Genomic DNA, 18213 nt, shown 5'->3' on the forward strand with positions numbered 1-18213 from the left:
AGGACAGAGGAAAAGGGGCTGCAAAGACTCCAGGGGGCTTCAGCAGCATTGCCACCAAATGCCAAGCCATGACTGTGATGATGTCACACAATTCAGACTCACAATCACAGAATCAATAAGGTTGGAAAAGACCTCAGAGGTCATCAAGCCCAACTTATCACCCAACACCTCATGACTACTAATCCATGGCTTCAAGTGCCATGTCCAATCCCTTTTTGAACACCTCATGCCCTCTGATCCTACAGTCACCATGGCCATGGCATCTAGACAGGCTCACTCTGGTGGTAGAGATTGCAGTACTTTGGGTGGGTGGGAGAGTAACTTGTGCCAGGCAACAAGCTATTTTTGTCTGAAAATTAGACTCAAAACTTGTCTGAGCTCTGTAGTGATAACCTGGCCTTGGTTCCCAACCTCTCACCAGGGCTGAAAGCCACTGTGGTCCCTCATGCTCTTTAGATGTTACTTCAGCAACTGGCCTGATTCACCAAGCTGCAGAGTGGCCACTGGCCTTTGCTGAAGGCAAGGCGGTTGTTGCACCTGAGAGATTTCTGGAAGGCAGGCCACTGAGCTGAGGCTGCAAGTGTGAATGCAGAATGATGTGAGCTGCCTCTTAACACAAGTTAACAGCTTGCTTCTCCAGTGGCAACTGTGCCAAGACAGAAGGACGGCAACAGAAGCGTGGCCAAAATGAAACCAAGGACAGGATGAAACTGTGAGGCTTGGCCACTGTGCAGCTCTGAGGCCAGGCATTTACTGATGCTCCACAGGCACCCTGTGTGGTCTCTGGATGGAGCTGTGGCAGATTTCAGGCAAGGAAGGGAGGGCTGGCAGCTGTGCCCTGGCTTTCCTGCATTGGGAGTTCTCACTCACTGCCCAGACACAAATTGCCCAGGTGAGAGAGTGACTGCTGCTCTCTGCAGGGTGCTTCACAACCCTCTGACTGTTACCAACCCAAAATGTTTTGGAGTAACCTAGCACAACTTTCCTGAGCCAGGAGCTCGACAAAGGTACAGCTTTCTTCAAGCTGCCAGCCACAGGAGTGGAAACCTCTGCTGCTGCATGTGTAATTGATGGGAAAGTCCCTAGGAAATCTGAAAGGGAAAGTGATTTGGAAAAGCTTCCAGAGAACTCAAAACAGGAGAAGGTCACAAGGCTGGCAAGTCAGTAGCTGCGCTGCACATGTGGCTCACAGGAACACACTTGTCCCCCCTCAGAGCTCAAGGGAAAGGGAATGAAAGGGGATGAAAGACTAATTCCCCCAGACACAGGCACCTGTGTGAGAGCATGAGCCTTGTTTCACTGCTGCTTTGCACACCCCAGCAGATCTGTGCCCTTAACACCTGAGTGTCCCCTGCACAGTATGGCAGCGAGGCCCGGCAGGCAGAGGTGAGGCCACCCACGCCAGCTCTGCAGCTGAACTGCTCTGCTGCTGAGCCACCCTGGGACTGCATTGCTGCCAAGGTGTGTATCAGACCACACATCACACCAGCACCCCATCTGTACCTGCTCTCCAGGAGTTGGGGATTTTGCTGCACCAAATACATCTGGGAGTCAAAAAACCAGGCTTCTAGTGTGGCTAAGGCTGGGCAAAGCAGCAGAGCATGTTCACAGGCAATGATCCTGTGGCAGGCAGGACCACCAAGTGGGCAGGGTTCAGCTCAGCTCCATCAGCACCATACCAGATGCAGGGTTCCTGATGGCAGGAAGCTCGCCAGAGCAAAGGCCATGCTGGAAGAGGCTTGACCTCCAGCCAGCAGAGTCCAAGTTGCAAGGAACACTGAAGAGGAAAGGGATGTGAAGAGAGCATCTCCCAGCTTCTGCTTCATGCCTCTCCTGGGTAAAATTACCTAACATGGCCTTGCCAGCAGATGAAAAACTTCTTGTTGTGTTTGGGGTTTTTTTTCCCCTTTCAAATCTCCTCCTTGAAATGGTTGCAAGTCCTGGATGATATTAAAACAATCCACCACAGCAAAGGACAGGAATAATCTAAGCAAGCCAATACCTCCCTGCAGGCAACTTCCCAGGCTTCCAGCTGGGAAGCCCAGGTGAAACTGCAGGACGTGACAACTCTTTCTGCAGCCCTGATGGCTGTCCCCTTCTTCTCCATGGACATCTGATAATGTGAATTTGGTCAAGGCCTTGAGTCAACCAGATGTGACCTCACATAATTAGATGAAGATTTAACTAGAAGAAGAAGAAGTTGACATGTATTCCAGGAAGAGATCAGTCTCCATCCTGTAACCTTGCATGCTGCCCCTGGTTCCAGCTCTCCAGCCTAAGCAACACATAACCTGTGCAAAGCAGGCTTCTGGCAAGTTGTTTCTACAAAGCTCAAATGAATCTTACAAATGGTGCAACTAGGAAGAGCTGAGCTCTTGTCTGGATCTTGCTGCTTTGGTGTCTCAAAAACTGATGGGTGAAGCCCAAAGCATTTGCAAGTCTGAGTTCTGTAAGCTGGTCAAACACCTGGGGCCTCCAAAAACCTTACCTGGCAGAACTCCTGAGAATGAAGAATGGCAAACACTCCCCAGTGTCTAACTGGCAGCACAGGAAGTTATCATCTACAGCACTGCACTGGCAGTGACTGGACACAAAGCCACCACACCTTCAGTGCAAAGCTCCACAGCTCTGTGTTGAGCTTCAGTGCAGGACTTCAGCTTCACTGCAGCAGACTGGAAGGCAGGGGCTGTGCTGGTACAGAACATGAAACTCAGCTGCACTCATACTCACTTAGGGCAGTGACATAAACTCCTGACCCATTCAGCCAGGTCTGCTGGGAGGTGCCTCTCCTATTTCTAATTGGGTGGGAAACCTCTGAGATTTTAGTGAAGCTAATCTAAGCCTGCAGTCAGCAGGAGCTTGCCTGTTCAAGGTCTGTTTGACCAGCAAGTGCTGGTGACCCCAGACAGGACAGAAAAGATGAGCACAAAGGAACAAGAGAGAGCCCTGGATTTGCTACTGTAACATTTCTGAACTACATGGCTGGGCCAAAGATCCAGAAACCTTCTGGCTTTTTACTACTGCAGACACATTTTGTGTCCTGATCTCTTCAGACAGCAGAGTCTATTTTTTTTTTGCCTTCCTTTCTGCTTTGAAGCCATGACAAGAATCAGTTAAAGCAGCTCCTTATACACTGACAGGTGCCAGGAGCTCTTCTCCCACCTACTCCACATTTATGCTAGCACCAAAGCGACTCTGTCCGAGCCAGACCTGCCCTTCCCAGCTTTAGGGCATGAATCCCACAGCTTTATTTTGAACTAGGAAATGCTGTTACCTCTTTTCAGGCCTTCTTCTTTCACTTGTTTCAAAGGGGAAGGACCAAACTCCTCTTCCACAGGCCGGAACATCCTTTTGACCAGGACACTGCTGCTGGAAAATACACAGCAAGGATTGTGTCAACAGGCAAAGCATGCTCCCAGGAGGAGAGGAGACAACAGCAGCAGCCATGATTCACTTTGTACTCTGGCAAAAACCCCACTAGCTACCCAAGAGCACCAAACCAGAAACTGCAGGGATATAGCTTTTGATGCCTATCTGAGCTTTCCAGGCCTCTCAGATTGTCCAGACTGACTGTGTGACCCTCGACAGACTGGCTCTCAGAGGTGACAGGAAAATATGCTCCAGTGGTGCAGAAACCCCAGCAGGCCCTTAACTGTTTAAACACTGAAGGAAGGGAGGGTGAGGAGGAAGGAACAGTTAAGTATGCAGCTGAACCCACATTTACACATTGATTCATCTCCTCCTTGGGATGAAGGAGACAGCCTCAGGAAACACCAGCAATATTTCTAAAAGCTGAGACCTCAGAAGCCAGCCAATTGAAGAGGAATCACCTGCTGGGCCAAACCCAGCCTGAAGGTGCAAGGTGCCCCAGCAGGGAAGTTGAGAGCTGGAGGCACTACAGATGCTCCCTCCCCTCAGCATAGCTCTGGCAGCACTCAGTGTCCCCTTTTAGTCTTGGAGGAGTGAACTGAAGCTAATGTGCTTGGGGCAATAAACCACTTTGCTTCTTGAATTCCAGCTTAAGAGCATCAGCTTTGTAAGAGAAACAGGAAGGGCTTCATGTTCTCAGCCCATGGCAGCTGCAGGTGCCCAGCCACAGGCCACATCTGCAGGCTTACCTGAGTGCAGTCTGGCTTACTCCAGACTCTCAGATTTGAGAGTCCTGACTTGGGACTGAAGCAACTTATGGAAGTGTGGGGGGCACACAGGTGACAATGGGTCCTGGCTGAGCAGCAGCCACATATGCTGCAGCCCTTACCCCATCACACTTCTGCAATCCTTCCAGGCCCTCCCAGGCTCCACAGGCGTGGTCCCATGTCCAGCCTTCCCCCTTCCCAGGAGCTCCCATTTTCTCTTTGCCTTTCTCTTCTGGTGCTTGGGTATTTTCTCTGTACCTCCTCTATCTGCTGCACACACCTGTGCTGCTAACAGCTTCCCAGGAATGCAAGGAAGCTCAGTGCTCCAGGGAAAAATCCCTGCTTTAGGATCACAGAATTGTCAGGGCTGGAAGGGACCTCAAGGATCAGCCAGTTCCAACCCCCCTGCCATGGGCAGGGACACCACACACTAGATCAGGTTGCTCAGAGCCACATCCAGCCTGGCCTTCAAAACCTCCAGGGATGAGGCTTCCACCACCTCCCTGGGCACCCTGTGCCAGTCTCTCACCACCCAAATAATTATTACATAATTATTCTGAAGTATTTGAGGACCCTTACATCTGCAAAAGGCATTTCATTATCAAATGCATTGCACTGCCCCCTCACACCAAAGCTTATGGCTCTTTAAACTGCTTTACTTGGAAAGGTCAGTTAAAGAATACATAGAAAAAGCAGCCAGCTGACATGAAGGAAAAGAAAGTCCCCATGCAGTGAGTCTGCCCTGCCAGCTCCACATATTGAGCACCTACCATTAGTGAGAGGAAAACAGGAGAGAAAAGGGAGGAAGGGGATCAGGTTCAGCTGATTTTGCATTTCATAACTGCTTTCTATGAGCCTGAACTGCTAATTGCAAAGCTTGTGAAGCAGTAAAAGCCTTACCCTTCTCTCTCATCATCTGCATTGTAGTAAACCTAGAAGAGTGGGGGGGGAAAAAAACACCACAGTTATTCCCAAAACTCAGACAGAGTTTAAAAGAGCTTAAAAGAATTACTTCAAAGGAGAGAAAAGACAAAGAGTGGACACTGCAGTTTTTCACCTGTTAGAGATCCTTCTCCTTCCATAAGCATCCTTGGTGCTAAGTGTGACCTGGAAGAAGTGTGGCTTAGGCAAACTGCTGCTGAGTGGAAATACATCAAAGCCTTTGGACAGACCTGGCCCTCTCCTCTGGCTGGAATCACTGCCCAGTTACTTTGCAGTCCTCTAAATCAGATCAGTACTCCTCTAAATCACTCCTAATATGCTTTAAGCCATGACACTCACAAGCTTTTCTATGTATTTAATGTTGTATGAAAAGCTAATTAAACCATAAAGACCAACATTAAACTTCAGGCCTGATGGAGATACAATTGCTGATGGTGCAGCTCAGCTGCTCTGCACAGGCTGTGGGCAGAAGCTCAAGCCCAAACCATTGCTTTGTGTAAATGCAACAAAAAAAGAGCTCACAGTTACTGGGATCAAATTTACAACTGCAGCAAACACAGCTGACAGCAGCAGAGGAGGAATAAAAGCACAGTCTGCTGTCAAAGGCTTTACAAAACAGCCTCAGAAGGTGCCTGCCAGCTCTGCACCAAGCATCCAGCATTCCAGCTGTGAGGCATCGTGCAAGCATGGGACAGGAGCAGGGCAGTGGAGCCCTCTGCTCTGCTGAGGAAGGGCAAGGAGTCTTGGGCAGGTTCCCAGCAGTTGTGCTGGCAAGGCTCAGAGCACAGCTCTCACTGGGGTCCTTCACTTCTGGGCCTGCACAAGGGGAACAGCTCAGAGGGGTGGGTGTGTGTGGGGGTGTGTGTGTGTGTGCAAAGCTGAGGTTTGTGACTCATGTGATGACCAGGACCTCAAAGTGGCCACACTTCCATAATGCACCTTTAGAAACCACTGAATTGTGGTCATCACAAATCAGTCCTAGGGAATACAGACAGGGCTCAGGACAGCAACAATGCCAACAGTGCAGCCCACAGGAGCAGCAACCAACAGGCTGAACATTGCCAGGGGGGCTTCCAGGTACTTCAGAAACTTACACAAGCTAAGGGATGCTCCCACCCTCTCCTGCTCTCAGGCAAATCCACCTTCTGGTCTGAAAGCCAGGCCAGGAGGCACCCAGCACTGCTATGGGAGTGGGTGCCATTCCAGTTTTGGAGAGTCAGTGGCAGATGTGGTTGCAGTGTCTGCACTCTGTGCCTTGCTCTACCACAGTCCTCACTGCTTTAAGACAAAAGCCAAGCCCAACACCTAGTGTCCTTTAACCCTTATTATTGTAATACTTTGCAGCCAGATCCACATCAAATCCCTTCAGCCACTGTTTGTCTTGATAAACAGCAGCATGAAGGTCTCATTATACTCTCAGAGATGTGAGTAACTAACAGGTTCATGTTAAAAATATTGTCAGAGTTGACTCTCCTGCTCAGGTTGCAATCCCCCACCAAGCAATACAGAGAGATCCTCTGGAGAGTCAAGGCTGCAAAGCCTTCCTCACAGCTCCTGGTGACACTGCCTGAGCACACTGAATGGTGACACCACCACAGTAGGGTTTTACTGTGTAGAGTGAAAACACTTTCTTCCAAGGAATTCCCAGCTCTTGAGGGGATGCCAACAGAAAGCAGGTGGTGCAGTCTGAGTCTGCTGTTGACCTGGGTCAGTGCTCTCGTTGTGACGGGAAGGGGATCTCCACCACGAGGTGGCTCTTCACCTCAGCCAGCCAAACGCTGCTCAGAGCCAGACCTCTGCTCACTCACACAGCAACCTTATGCTCCAAAACTCTCTTGACTACTCATTCCACTCTTCGTACCAAGCAAAGGATGGCCAAAGCATAAGGAACACAAAGTAGTCAGTTGGTACTGGTGCATCAACTTCTTTTCACAGAGTCACAGAGTTTCAGGGACTCGAAGGGACCTGGGAAGCTCATCCAGTCCAACCCCCCTGCCAGAGCAGGATCACCTACACCTGATTACACAGGAACACATCCAGGTGGGTTTTGAGTATCTCCAGAGAGGGAGACTCCACAACCTCCCTGGGCAGCCTGTCCCAGAGCTCTGTCACCCTCACAGGCAAAAATTTTTTCCTCATATTTACATGAAACTTCCTATGCCTCAGCTTCCACCCACTGCCCCTTGTGCTGTCATTGGGCACCACTGAGCAGAGCCTGGCTCCAGCCTCTCAGCACTCACCCTTTACACATTTATAACCATTGATGAGGTCACCTCTCAGTCTCCTCTTCTGCAAGCTAAAGAGCCCTCAGCTCCCTCAGTCTCTGCTCATACAGAGGATGTTCCACTCCCTTCATCATCCTCGTGGCTCTGTGCTGGACTCTCTCAAGCAGCTCACTGTCTTTCTTGAACTGAGGGGCCCAGAACTGGACACAATATTCCAGATGTGGCCTCACCAGCACAGCGTAGAGGGGGAGGAGAACCTCTCTTGACCTACTGGTCACACCCTTTCTAATCCACCCCAGAATGGCATTGGCCTTCCTGGCCACAAGAGCACATTGCTGGCTCATGGTCATCCTTCCATCCACCAGGACCCCCAGGTCCCTTTTGCCTTCACTGCTCTCCAGCAGGTCCATCCCCAACCTGTACTGGTGCATGGAGTTGTCCCATCCCAGGTGCAAGACTCTACACTTGCCCTTGTTGAACTTTTCATGCATCCAGGACTTGGGAGGACAGCTGTCTCTTCCAAGGGTTGTTTTGTTAAGTGACTCACCAAGAGCTGCATTTATCAAGAGCTGAAACAAGCACCCCCCAGGTACAATGATTTACTCTCCTAGCATCTCCCCAGAACACAGCAGGTGGATGGCAGGGGAGCAGCAGCTCCTCTCACTCTCTCTCCCTACCTGCCCAGTCCGCTGCAGGTTTCCAAAGTGAACGTCCGGTATGAAGAGCACTGGCTGGGAGTCCAGGTCAGCCATGGTCTTGAAGAAGGTGATGTCACTCTTTTTTTGCAGGGGGAGGGCACTCAACTTCCCTTCAGCTGCAAGGAGGATCACACAGTAGCATGGTTAGGAGGAGGCAAGTCAGGCAGGGCTCAGCCCCAGGCAGCAAGGCCGCTCTTACTCACAGTTGTTACAGGAGGCCTGGGATGCCTGCCCTTTGCCTTTCTTCCTGTTCTGCTTCCTCTCCTCATCTCGGATTTTCCTCTCTGCTCCCTGATGCAAAAGAGACAACCCACAGATATTATCCAAAGAGGAACCACTGGGAACATCACACCCTGGAATGTCTGGAACTACAGCAATGGGTGCATGAGCAATGCCACAAGCGATTATCCTCTCACGGACCAATCTGTCCAGACCGCTGGGAATGTGCCAGCTTCACATCCGTCACCTGTGCCTGAAACTCAGGCTGGCACACCCAGCAGCCCCCAGGGCTGGAGACAGCAAGAGGAACTCAGGCTGGCACACCCAGCAGCCCCCAGGGCTGGAGACAGCAAGAGGAATATACCCACATGCTGGCTGGGAGGAGCTGGGATGGCCATGGCAGGCAGTGTGCAGTCTGCAGCACGGCTGTTGCCATCACAGCTCACACGAAGGGCATCCCGAGCCCAGCGCTTCTGTGACCACCAGGGTGCTGTGCACCTATGGAGGAGGCAATTGGAGAGCGATGGAGCACTGCCCTGCTGGGCCCCAGCAACTTCTGGGAACTTGCAGGCTTCTGTTATGTAAATACACTCTGGAGTTTAGAAAATCAAACTTGCTATTGACATAAAAAGCAGCAACACCTCCTTTGAAGTTCTCCTAATTTACTCTATAAATATGAACAGTCATGCTGGGAAGGGTACTGAGAATCCATATGCTGCCAGACAGCCAGCATGCAAAAGTAAAGATCTTGTCCAAATTAAAATTAGAAGTTTCTTTAAAAGAAAGAGGGGAGGGGGGAGGAAGGTAAAGAAAGCCAAAATTATCCACACAAGATGGCAACGTTCACACGAGCCAATGAAGTGAGCTGGCAAAGCATGCCAGGAAAGATGTGCAGCCTGTGATCTATCAATAGATTTGCACAAACTGAAAGAGGTGGAGGAAGTAACAGCTCTTTAAAGGACAGGAAGGTGTCCTACAGAGACAATGCCTCCAGACCCAGGTCCCAATCCAGCTGCCTCCACCTCAGCCACAGAAGCCAAGGGATTCAGTGGTGCTCCTCTCAGGGCTGTTCTAGGGCTGTATTTGTATCTTTAGAGGCCATCTGCTCTGTGGCAGAAAGGAGCTGCAACATGGTGCACAGCCTGGGTCCTGCAGAAGGCACATCCCTGAGAGCCTCACACTGCTCTGCCAGGCAGCCCCAGCTCTACCTGCTGCTCAGTGCTCCTGCTTTGCTGCCCACAGGTACCAAGAAGAGCCACAGAAGTTTTCTACGTGGCTGCAAGCCCAATTTTCCTCTCAGGGAAGCAGAAGAGGAGGATCCAGCCTTCTATACACAATACAGAAGAGTTTTGTTGATTTTTTTTCTTTTATATTCTCTTTATTAACTTGGCAAAGCTTCACCACTTTGTCTTCATTCATTCAAGGCAAGAGACCCTTGGGTGCACGCGAGCCCTGAGCAGGGCAGCCATTCCCACCCCCCGCTGCTTGGTTCGTGCCGCAGCCACTTCACAAGCGCCGAAACTGCAGTACCCACAGGGCTGCCCACCACTGCTTCTGAGCTAGGAGTACCCCACATGGCACAGTGCAGGCAGCCTATGAAGTTCAGCTGATTCTAAATACTTCTTTTTCCAAGTTTTCAACTCATTTAAGCCTGTCTTGCATTCTCCCTCCAGACTAGCAAAGCCCTGATCACCCCCCCAGAGGCTCATGTGTACACTCATTTCTAGTTCAAGGCCAGAGTGTTCCAGGTGTGGTCCAACAGGACCCTGGGCTTCAGCCTTCTACCCTCTGAAGCTGGATCAGAGCTGCTCAGTAACCTGTGATAATCCATTTCCTCTGCAGTCCCTACTGAAGGGAAGAAGGCAGGAGCTGCAGGTGTTGCAAACCACACACAGGATTTCAGAGGAGGGAGGACAGCATTTACCAAGTGAAATGCCTCTGCTTGCCTTCAGCAAAGCTAACCCCAGAACTAGACACCCAAAGCCTCTCTGAATCCTCAGTTCCTTCACACACAGTGGCTGCAGCATCTTCAGTGGATAACCATAAATAGGCCTGGCAGCTAGTTTCCCTGACAACCTACTTAAGGAATAAAATCATATTGGTGACCTGCACGTGATCAAAGACTGCAAGGGCAGAGAGAATCAGCCCTGAGAAGGCAAGATGTGCACTCTGGCAGCTGCTTTGAAGGAAAATAATCAGAGACAACAGACTGGAGAAGGAATAGGGAGCAAGGACACAATTACAACCTTCTCAGCCTTTATTCCACACATCCATGCCACAAAGCACACACTGGAGCTGAGCTGGTGCTGTTCTCTAGTTCATCTGTAAATTAACACTACATGTAAGCAAGTGCCTGAGCAAGCACTGCAGCACATACAGCACACACAGTGTGTACCCCTGAGCTAAAGGCAGCTCTGTTTCTTCAGGGATCCTCTTTCCCCAGCAGCTGCTGGAGGACATTCCATTATCAGCAAATGTGTTGCTTAAAAACTGGGCACTTTCACCTGTGATCTACCCAAACACATCTCCTGGTCCTAGAAAGCCACCACTGCTGCAGAACAGCCATTTGTAAGAGCCCTGCCAGGCACAGAAACTTTCTCCTCCCCATTTGTCACTGAGACATTTCAGCACTTAAGGCAGGAGGAGGCTGCTGTGCAGCTCCTCAGCTCCACACAGCTGTCACAGACCAGGAACCTTCCTCCTCACTGCTCTCTGGGTTTGGGACTGGGCCTGAGCAGTGCAAGTGACACCTGGCCAGCTGTGCTCTTCTTTCCTCACATTTTCTTGGCAATTCCAATGTTGCTAACTGCTTTCCAGAGGCAGGCAGGTGAAGATTGCCCAGGTGAAGGCTGCCCAGGGAGGTGGTAGAAGCCTCATCCCTGGAGGTTTTTAAGGCCAAGCTGGACATGGTTCTGAGCAGCCTGATCTAGTGTGAGGGGTCCCTGCCCATGGCAGGGGGCTTGGAACTGGATGATCCTTGAGGTCCCTTCCAACCCTAACAATTCCATGATTCTAAGATGCCTGGTTACTCTGATGTTGACTGAGCTTTTTAACATCCAGCTGCAGCTTCAAATCTCTGAGTGTTTGACATGCAGAGCTAGAGTGGGAAGCATGGCAGTTTGAGTGCAAGAAGACCTCAGTGCACATATTTGCAGTCCTTGCTCCACCAGCAAAACTGCCTGCTCAGCCTTCAAGAGCCCCTTGTCAAAAGGGCAGCAAGGGAACAAACTGACAGAAGGAGAAGGAGCAGCAGCAGAGCCCTGGAACAGCTGAACCCTTACCCTGCCATTAAAAAGTTAATGCTGGGTATTGCCTGGGGCATGGCCTTTTTCTGTTCCCACCTGCAAGGCCATAGACTAACCTGGATGAATTTCCAAGTCACTTCAATGGGTGTAGACTCCTGAATTCCTGAACCTTGACTGATCCAGGCATCAGCCCTCCCCCCTGGAAGATCTTTCCCAGCAGGGCTGAAGCTGTGGGCTGGCAGGCATTAAACAACAGCTGAAAGAGGGTCAGCCTCACATCCAAGAACCATTGCTGAGGTAACTTTTCTGAGCAGCAGTTTCTGCTCAGCCATGCAGACAGCTGAACAGGAGACTGCCAGAGCCTTCAAGGTACAGAATCTAATTTTCATGTAGGGAAATACACTGCAAAAAAACCCCAAATTTTGCAAAAGGAGGAGTGAGGCCAAAAAAGGAAGGTGCAGATCCAAAGTGGGAATGGCTGATGGTTTTGCAGCTTACCTTTCATAAGAAAATCCTAGCAAGGGGAAGCTTCAGAAAGAATGGTTTGCCATCAAGCCAGGAGTTAAAACCCATCAGCTATACCCCTGAGACTCTGTGCTTTCCACTGCATCCCAAACAAGAGCTGAGCAGGCTTTCTGAAAGGTGCATTTCTCCACCTGAGACCTCTCCACAAAGTTTACATGTTGTCTGCCCTGGTTGGTAGAACCAAAAGGGCTCATCAGACTGGCACTTGGATGCCTATGGGCAGCACTGAGCTTCCAAGCAGAGATCTTTGTGCTTACTGTGACCTTTTTCATACTCTTGTATCAATGCCCTACAACATGGTGTCTTTCAACAGCCCAACTGCTGCTCCCAAGCTGAGATATCAAGGCCAAAAAGGCTGCAAAGCACTAACATGATAATCTGTGAGCTCTGTGACACAGCCAGCCCAGGTTCTACCATGAAACACAGCACTGCAGGGAAAAAACAACACATTTAATTAGGGCAAAACCAGAGCACCAATAAGTGGCTACCAAGGTGCCTGCCCTGCCCCTGGCAGCCGTGCTCTGCACTCACCTTGTCACAGAACACCTTGATCTGGCAGTAGGCTCGGTGGATGGGCTTGTTGCTGCGGTTGTTGTAGCTGTACGTGTCGATCTGAATCATCAGGGGAAGCCCTTTGACCCCTTTCTGGGAGGAGAAGTCTGTGCTCAGGCAGTTCACCGTGATGAAGATCTGCAGGCCAGAGAGATTGCTTTTCACACGTGCTGCAAACAGTTGTCAGACTTCTGGGGACGTGTGGCAACAAAGGTGAAGGAACAGCAGGTGCCGCTGCCCACCCCGGAAGGGAAAGCCAGCCCAGACCCCCTGCCAAGGCACACACTGCAGCCCAGTCCTGCAAAGCTGCTGCCCTGCTGGGCAGAAGGCCACAGAAACATCCAGGTTGGAAAAGACCCTCGTGATCACCAAGTCCAACCAAGAACCCTACTCTCCAAGGGTCACCCCTAAACCATATCCCCAAGCACCACATCCAAACCACCTTCAAACACATCCAGGGCTGGGGACTCCACCACTCCCCTGGGCAGCACATTCCAATGCTTGATCACCCTGAAAATTTTTGTTCCTAATGTCCAGTCCAAACCTACCCAGTCACAGCTTGAGGCCATTCCTTCTTGTTCTATCACTAATTCCCTATGAGAAGAGACCAGCAGCAGCCTCTCTCCAACGTCCTTTCAGTTAGCTGTAGACAGCACTGAGGTCTCCCCTCAGCCTCCTCTTTTGCAAACTAACCAGCCCCAGCTCCTTCAGTCATTCTTCATAAGATTTATTCTCCAGGCCCTTCCTTACCAGCTTCACTGCCCTCCTCTGCACTCACTCCAGCACAGGTTTAAGGCATGTACCTGGTGCTTGGGTCACATTTGATTGCCCCAAGGTAATGTGTGCTGGCTCACGCCACAGAGCTCAGAGTGCATGAGCTGGATTCTTTTTGGAGGAGTCAGACCAGATGTGTCCCAGGAGCACACCTCACAGGTCCCAGCTGCTCATGGTTGCTCAGTCTGTGGGAACTAACTAAAGATAATCTGAGATAAAACCTCCTAGAATGTCTCCACAGATGTCAGGTCTTCAGCCCTGACTTGTTTCACCCTACAAAGTGTGCTGTTAACATGCCAAGCTCATCTTGCAGGGGTCCTTTCCAGATGCCTTTTGGTCTGGCTTGTTCTGGTGGCTCACAGATGGAACTCAGTGTGGCCAGAGGAAGTCCTACCCTATGTTTTATTTCACAAACTCTTTTCACACTCTCATCAGCAATAACCTTTCCCCCATCCCATCTAAGAGGTGCTCCTGATCTTCACTCAAAGGGTCCTTCACTGTCTGTCTTCAGTTGCAGAAGTGCTCTCACTGTCTTTGCAGCTGGGAAGGACTTTCTCAAACATTTATAAAACCTCTTCTCAAAAGTCCTCTTTGCTGTGTTCCATCCACACACCCTTGGCTCCTGGCAATGTGCCTGCTTTTGCTTCAGAAGCCCATCTCGAGCTTGCTTTCTACACCCACCCACATCTGTTGGCAGCCAAGAGTGACCTCCTGCCCTCTGATCTCCATGGCACTACAAAACAAGGTGTGTCTCCTCTGCCACCCCTTTGCTGTACAGCACCTGGCAGAAGGTGTCCCCAGGACTATTCTGATGCAAAGCAAGCACTGTGAACTGAAATGTCACTGCTGTCTTTCAGTCAGGACAGTTTGCATGGAAACTGGGGGATGAAACTGCCTTAAATCCCAGCTGCTCTTCCCAGCCCCTGTCTGGGGATTTGGGACAGGCAGGCACTGACCTGACATGACTTTGGCCCAGTTTAAAAACCAAGCAAGCAAACAAACAAAAACCACACCAACAAAACAAAAACCAACCCAAACACACAAAACCCAAACACAACAGCAGCATAAGCACCCCTCAGAGAAAAGAGAACTGTGAGCTGAGGAGAAGGACAGAGCAAACTGCTTGTGTGTGTTCCCTAAAGCAGGAGGTGTCAAACCTGCCCCCACAGCAGCCAGCAGGCTCAGCAAGACAGCTGGGACTGGGGGGGTGTCTCTCCAACAGACCTAATGCACACCTTGACAGGCAGAGGAGGCACCAACAGGACCCTGGGGTCTGGGAGGACTCAGGAAGGGTGAGCATGAAGTAATCCCTCCCCAGGCCACAAGCAGGGGAGAAAACAAAGCAAAGAGCTAAGTGGCCCCACTGCAACATCCCTATGAGAGGGGCAGCTGAGAAGAAAGGTGTTGGGGGCTGCTGTGGGGATACCTCAGCCTAAGGACAGGAGGTAAGGGCACAGTGGGGTTTGCACATGGGGACACCTCAGCCTAAAGGCAGGAGGTAAGGGCACAGTGGGGTTTGCACATGGGGACACCTCAGCCTAAGGGCAGGAGGTAAGGGCACAGTGGGGTTTGCACATGGGGACACCTCAGCCTAAGGGCAGGAGGTAAGGGCACAGTGGGTTTTGCACATGGGGACACCTCAGCCTAAAGGCAGGAGGTAAGGGCACAGTGGGGTTTGCACATGGGGACACCTCAGCCTAAGGGCAGGAGGTAAGGGCACAGTGGGGTTTGCACATGGGGACACCTCAGCCTAAGGGCAGGAGGTAAGGGCACAGTGGGGTTTGCACATGGGGACACCTCAGCCTAAGGGCAGGAGGTAAGGGCACAGTGGGTTTTGCACATGGGGACACCTCACCCTAAGGGCAGGAGGTAAGGGCACAGTGGGGTTTGTACATGGGGACACCTCCCCCTAAGGGCAGAAGGTAAGGGCACAGTGGGGTTTGCACATGGGGACACCTCAGCCTAAGGGCAGGAGGTAAGGGCACAGTGGGGTTTGCACATGGGGACACCTCAGCCTAAGGGCAGAAGGTAAGGGCACAGTGGGGTTTGTACATGGGGACACCTCAGCCTAAGGGCAGGAGGTAAGGACACAGTGGGGTTTGTACATGGGGACACCTCCCCCTAAGGCAGAGGGTGACGCTACAGTGGGGTTTGTACAGGGCAGAGGGTGGCTTACAGTTGGGTTTTCAGATGGAGCCAGAGCAGCTCCTCTGCCTGCCTGAGCTCAGGGCCCCTCTGCAGCCCTGCTGCTGATTGTATCACAGAGCTGCACTGACAAATTAAGTGGTTGAACTTTAACTGCAGGGAGAGGAGGGAGGTGGGGAAGGGCCCTAGGTGAAACTGATTTGGAAGCTGATAGGGTTATTTCTGTTTCAAATTACAGCTTGGCCTCCTGCAGCTCCAAAGGTAAGTGTGGACCAGGGGGCACATACCCCCTGAACATGACAGGCTGCATTTTCATTTGCCTTCAGACTGCTCTGCAGTGTTAGGGCAATGCTTTTAGGTGTGTGCACAGAGCAGTGGAGCAAGGTCTGGCATACAGCAGGATCTGCTCTTGCTGTATTTTATCCCATACAGCTGCAGAGGGATTTTCCACACTGGACATCAGAGTGAGAGGGGGCATGCAGGCTTTGCATCTGCACAGCAGCCTGGGCATCTGCCACTTCTGCACACTTGGCTGAGAAATGAATAAAGATCTTGTCCCAGCTTAACCAGCTATACACACTGTGTGTCACCTCCCCTGCTGCCTCCAGGCACAGACCAGAGGAGGACACACTTTGCCATTGCAAGAGCCCCCACACAGCAGTAACAGATTATTCAGCATGAATAATGGATTGATGCTGTAAGATTCAATATCCTTGTCCTGACACCATGGTACTCTGAGGAGCAATGCACATGAGGTGTGCACCTTGCAGACAGATGGATTCCAGTTTATAGTAGTATCATAGTATCAGTCAGGGTTGGAAGGGACCACAAGGATCATCTAGTTCCAAACCCCCTGCCATGGGGGGGGTTTGCCCAGAGCCTCATCCAGCCTGGGCTTAAACACCTCCAGGGATGGGGCCCAAATCACCTCCCTGGACAACCCATTCCAGGGCTTCACCACTCTCATGGGGAAGAACTTCCTCCTCACCTCCAGCCTGAATCTCCCCACCTCCAGCTTCATTCCATTCCCCCTAGTCCTATCACTGCCTGAGATCCTGAGCAGTCCCTCCCCAGTCTTCCTGTAGGCCCCCTTCAGATACTGGAAGGCCACAATTAGGTCACCTTGGAGCCTTCTCTTCTCCAGACTGAACAACCCCAACTCTTTCAGTCTGTCCTCACAGCAGAGCAGCTCCAGCCCTCTGCTCATCCTTGTGGCCCTTCTCTGGACATGCTCCAGCACCTCCAGATCCCTCTTGTTAACACAGATCATCTGTTTTGGGGGCAATTCTCTGCCTCCACACAATCTCCTGCTAGCTTTGCTGTAAGGCACAACACTGACTTTGGATTTGCAAAGAGGTAGGGTGTGAGAGGGAAGGGAGGAAGGTGCACATTCTGCTGCTTGAGTTGATTTTAGGGTTTCCTTCCATTCCCTGACAGAAGATCAGCCCCCGTTTCAACAGCAGGCTGCTGTGGTGAGGAGGACCTGGGGAACCATCTGCACACTTGTCTCCCCTCTGTCCCTGCTCTGACCAGAAACCTCTGCCTCCCTGAAGCAGTGGGGGGGGTTATGCCCCCTTCTCTGAGAGGCAACAGCCCTCATCTTTCCCCCCTTTGCAGCTCCTGTGCACAGTGCAAGCACTCCCACCCTCAACAATTTGAGGGGCAAGTCAGGCCCATGGGCAGCCACAGGAAGATGAATTCCAGCTCCACCTCTCTTGAAACACTCCTGGATTTAAGATCCTTTGTGATCTAGTGTCTTGCACAGCAGAGTTACATGGCTAGAACACCTAAAGTTGAGCAGCAATGACAGCAGCAGTAGAAGCCCTGTCTGCACTTGACTCAGAAGGATTTCAGGGGCTGTGACTATGGCTGTACCCCAATTCATTTACAAACCACTTTTTTTCCCTGTGCAAGCTGGGTTTCAGCAGTGCTTTGCTCTCAGGAACACTTTTGGGGGGTTGTTATAGTGATGGCTTTTTTTTCCCTCTTCACTGTCAGCGTATCTTAGGGGAGAGCAAACAGCCCCAGAGCTCCACCCATCTGGTCTCCAGCTCGGGCATGCCCCTGGCAACGCAAAACTGATCTGGAGAGACACTGAGAAAGTTTCAGAAGTGGTCTGAGATAACAATAGCTCTTCTGTTTGTTACAGAGCACGTCTAAATCAGGCACTCTCCGAGGGAGGTGCTGCAGAGCCTGGCAGTTGCTGTGTGAGTTACTGCCTGTTGGGTACACACTGCAGCACGGCCAGCAGCACACAAGGCACAAACAGCTACCTGCCTGAAGAGAGAGCAAGGCTCAGAAAGGCACTGCCCCCTTCAGCATTTCACCCAGCCACACCACTCCTCCTGCAGGGCTCTCAGCTTAGACGTTTTAAAGGTCTACACTTCTAATGCAAGGCTCTTATTGCTATGTACATTGCTGGCTCCCATCGCCTCACAAAGTGCCGAGGGCAGAAGTGCTTCAGAGCACAAACCCAGGAACTAAAAGCAGCTTTGCCGAGCAGAGGCAGAGCACAGGCTGCACGCCTGGCTGATGGCTCTTTCAAAGGCCTGCTTGAAAAGGATTCCTCCCTCCAGACTGTAACAACAGAGGCTTAAATGACTGTTCTCAAAGGACTAACGTCAATCCCATCATTCCTCACACACACTCAAAGGCTGGGTTACAGTTTCTCCTGCCGGCCTTTTACCTTACAAACCCCACACAAAGGCAAGGCTTTTGTTTTGTTTCAACACAAATGTCTCCAGCAAATGTT

The 18213-nt window shown here is 51.2% G+C and overlaps 1 protein-coding gene across 2 annotated transcripts in view; it reads right to left on the reverse strand.

The window, feature by feature from the left end:
* GRHL2 (grainyhead like transcription factor 2) overlaps nucleotides 1–18213 on the reverse strand; it is a 68216-nt gene that overhangs the window by 13114 nt on the left and 36889 nt on the right. The window contains exons 9-13 of one of the 2 annotated variants that reach the window (XM_068161140.1): nucleotides 12522–12680; nucleotides 8205–8292; nucleotides 7981–8117; nucleotides 5037–5068; nucleotides 3275–3366 (exon numbers count right to left, since the gene is read on the reverse strand). In XM_068161140.1, coding sequence (XP_068017241.1) covers nucleotides 3275–3366; nucleotides 5037–5068; nucleotides 7981–8117; nucleotides 8205–8292; nucleotides 12522–12680 — 508 coding nt within the window. Of the gene's footprint in view, nucleotides 1–3274; nucleotides 3370–5036; nucleotides 5069–7980; nucleotides 8118–8204; nucleotides 8293–12521; nucleotides 12681–18213 lie in introns of both variants that reach the window. The other variant, XM_068161139.1, reaches the window with a different exon arrangement.

This window comes from Melanerpes formicivorus, unplaced genomic scaffold, assembly GCF_026170545.1.
Source record: "Melanerpes formicivorus ecotype bairdi unplaced genomic scaffold, bMelFor1.0.p_v2 SCAF_56, whole genome shotgun sequence".
In the NCBI taxonomy this organism is placed as follows: domain Eukaryota; kingdom Metazoa; phylum Chordata; class Aves; order Piciformes; family Picidae; genus Melanerpes; species Melanerpes formicivorus.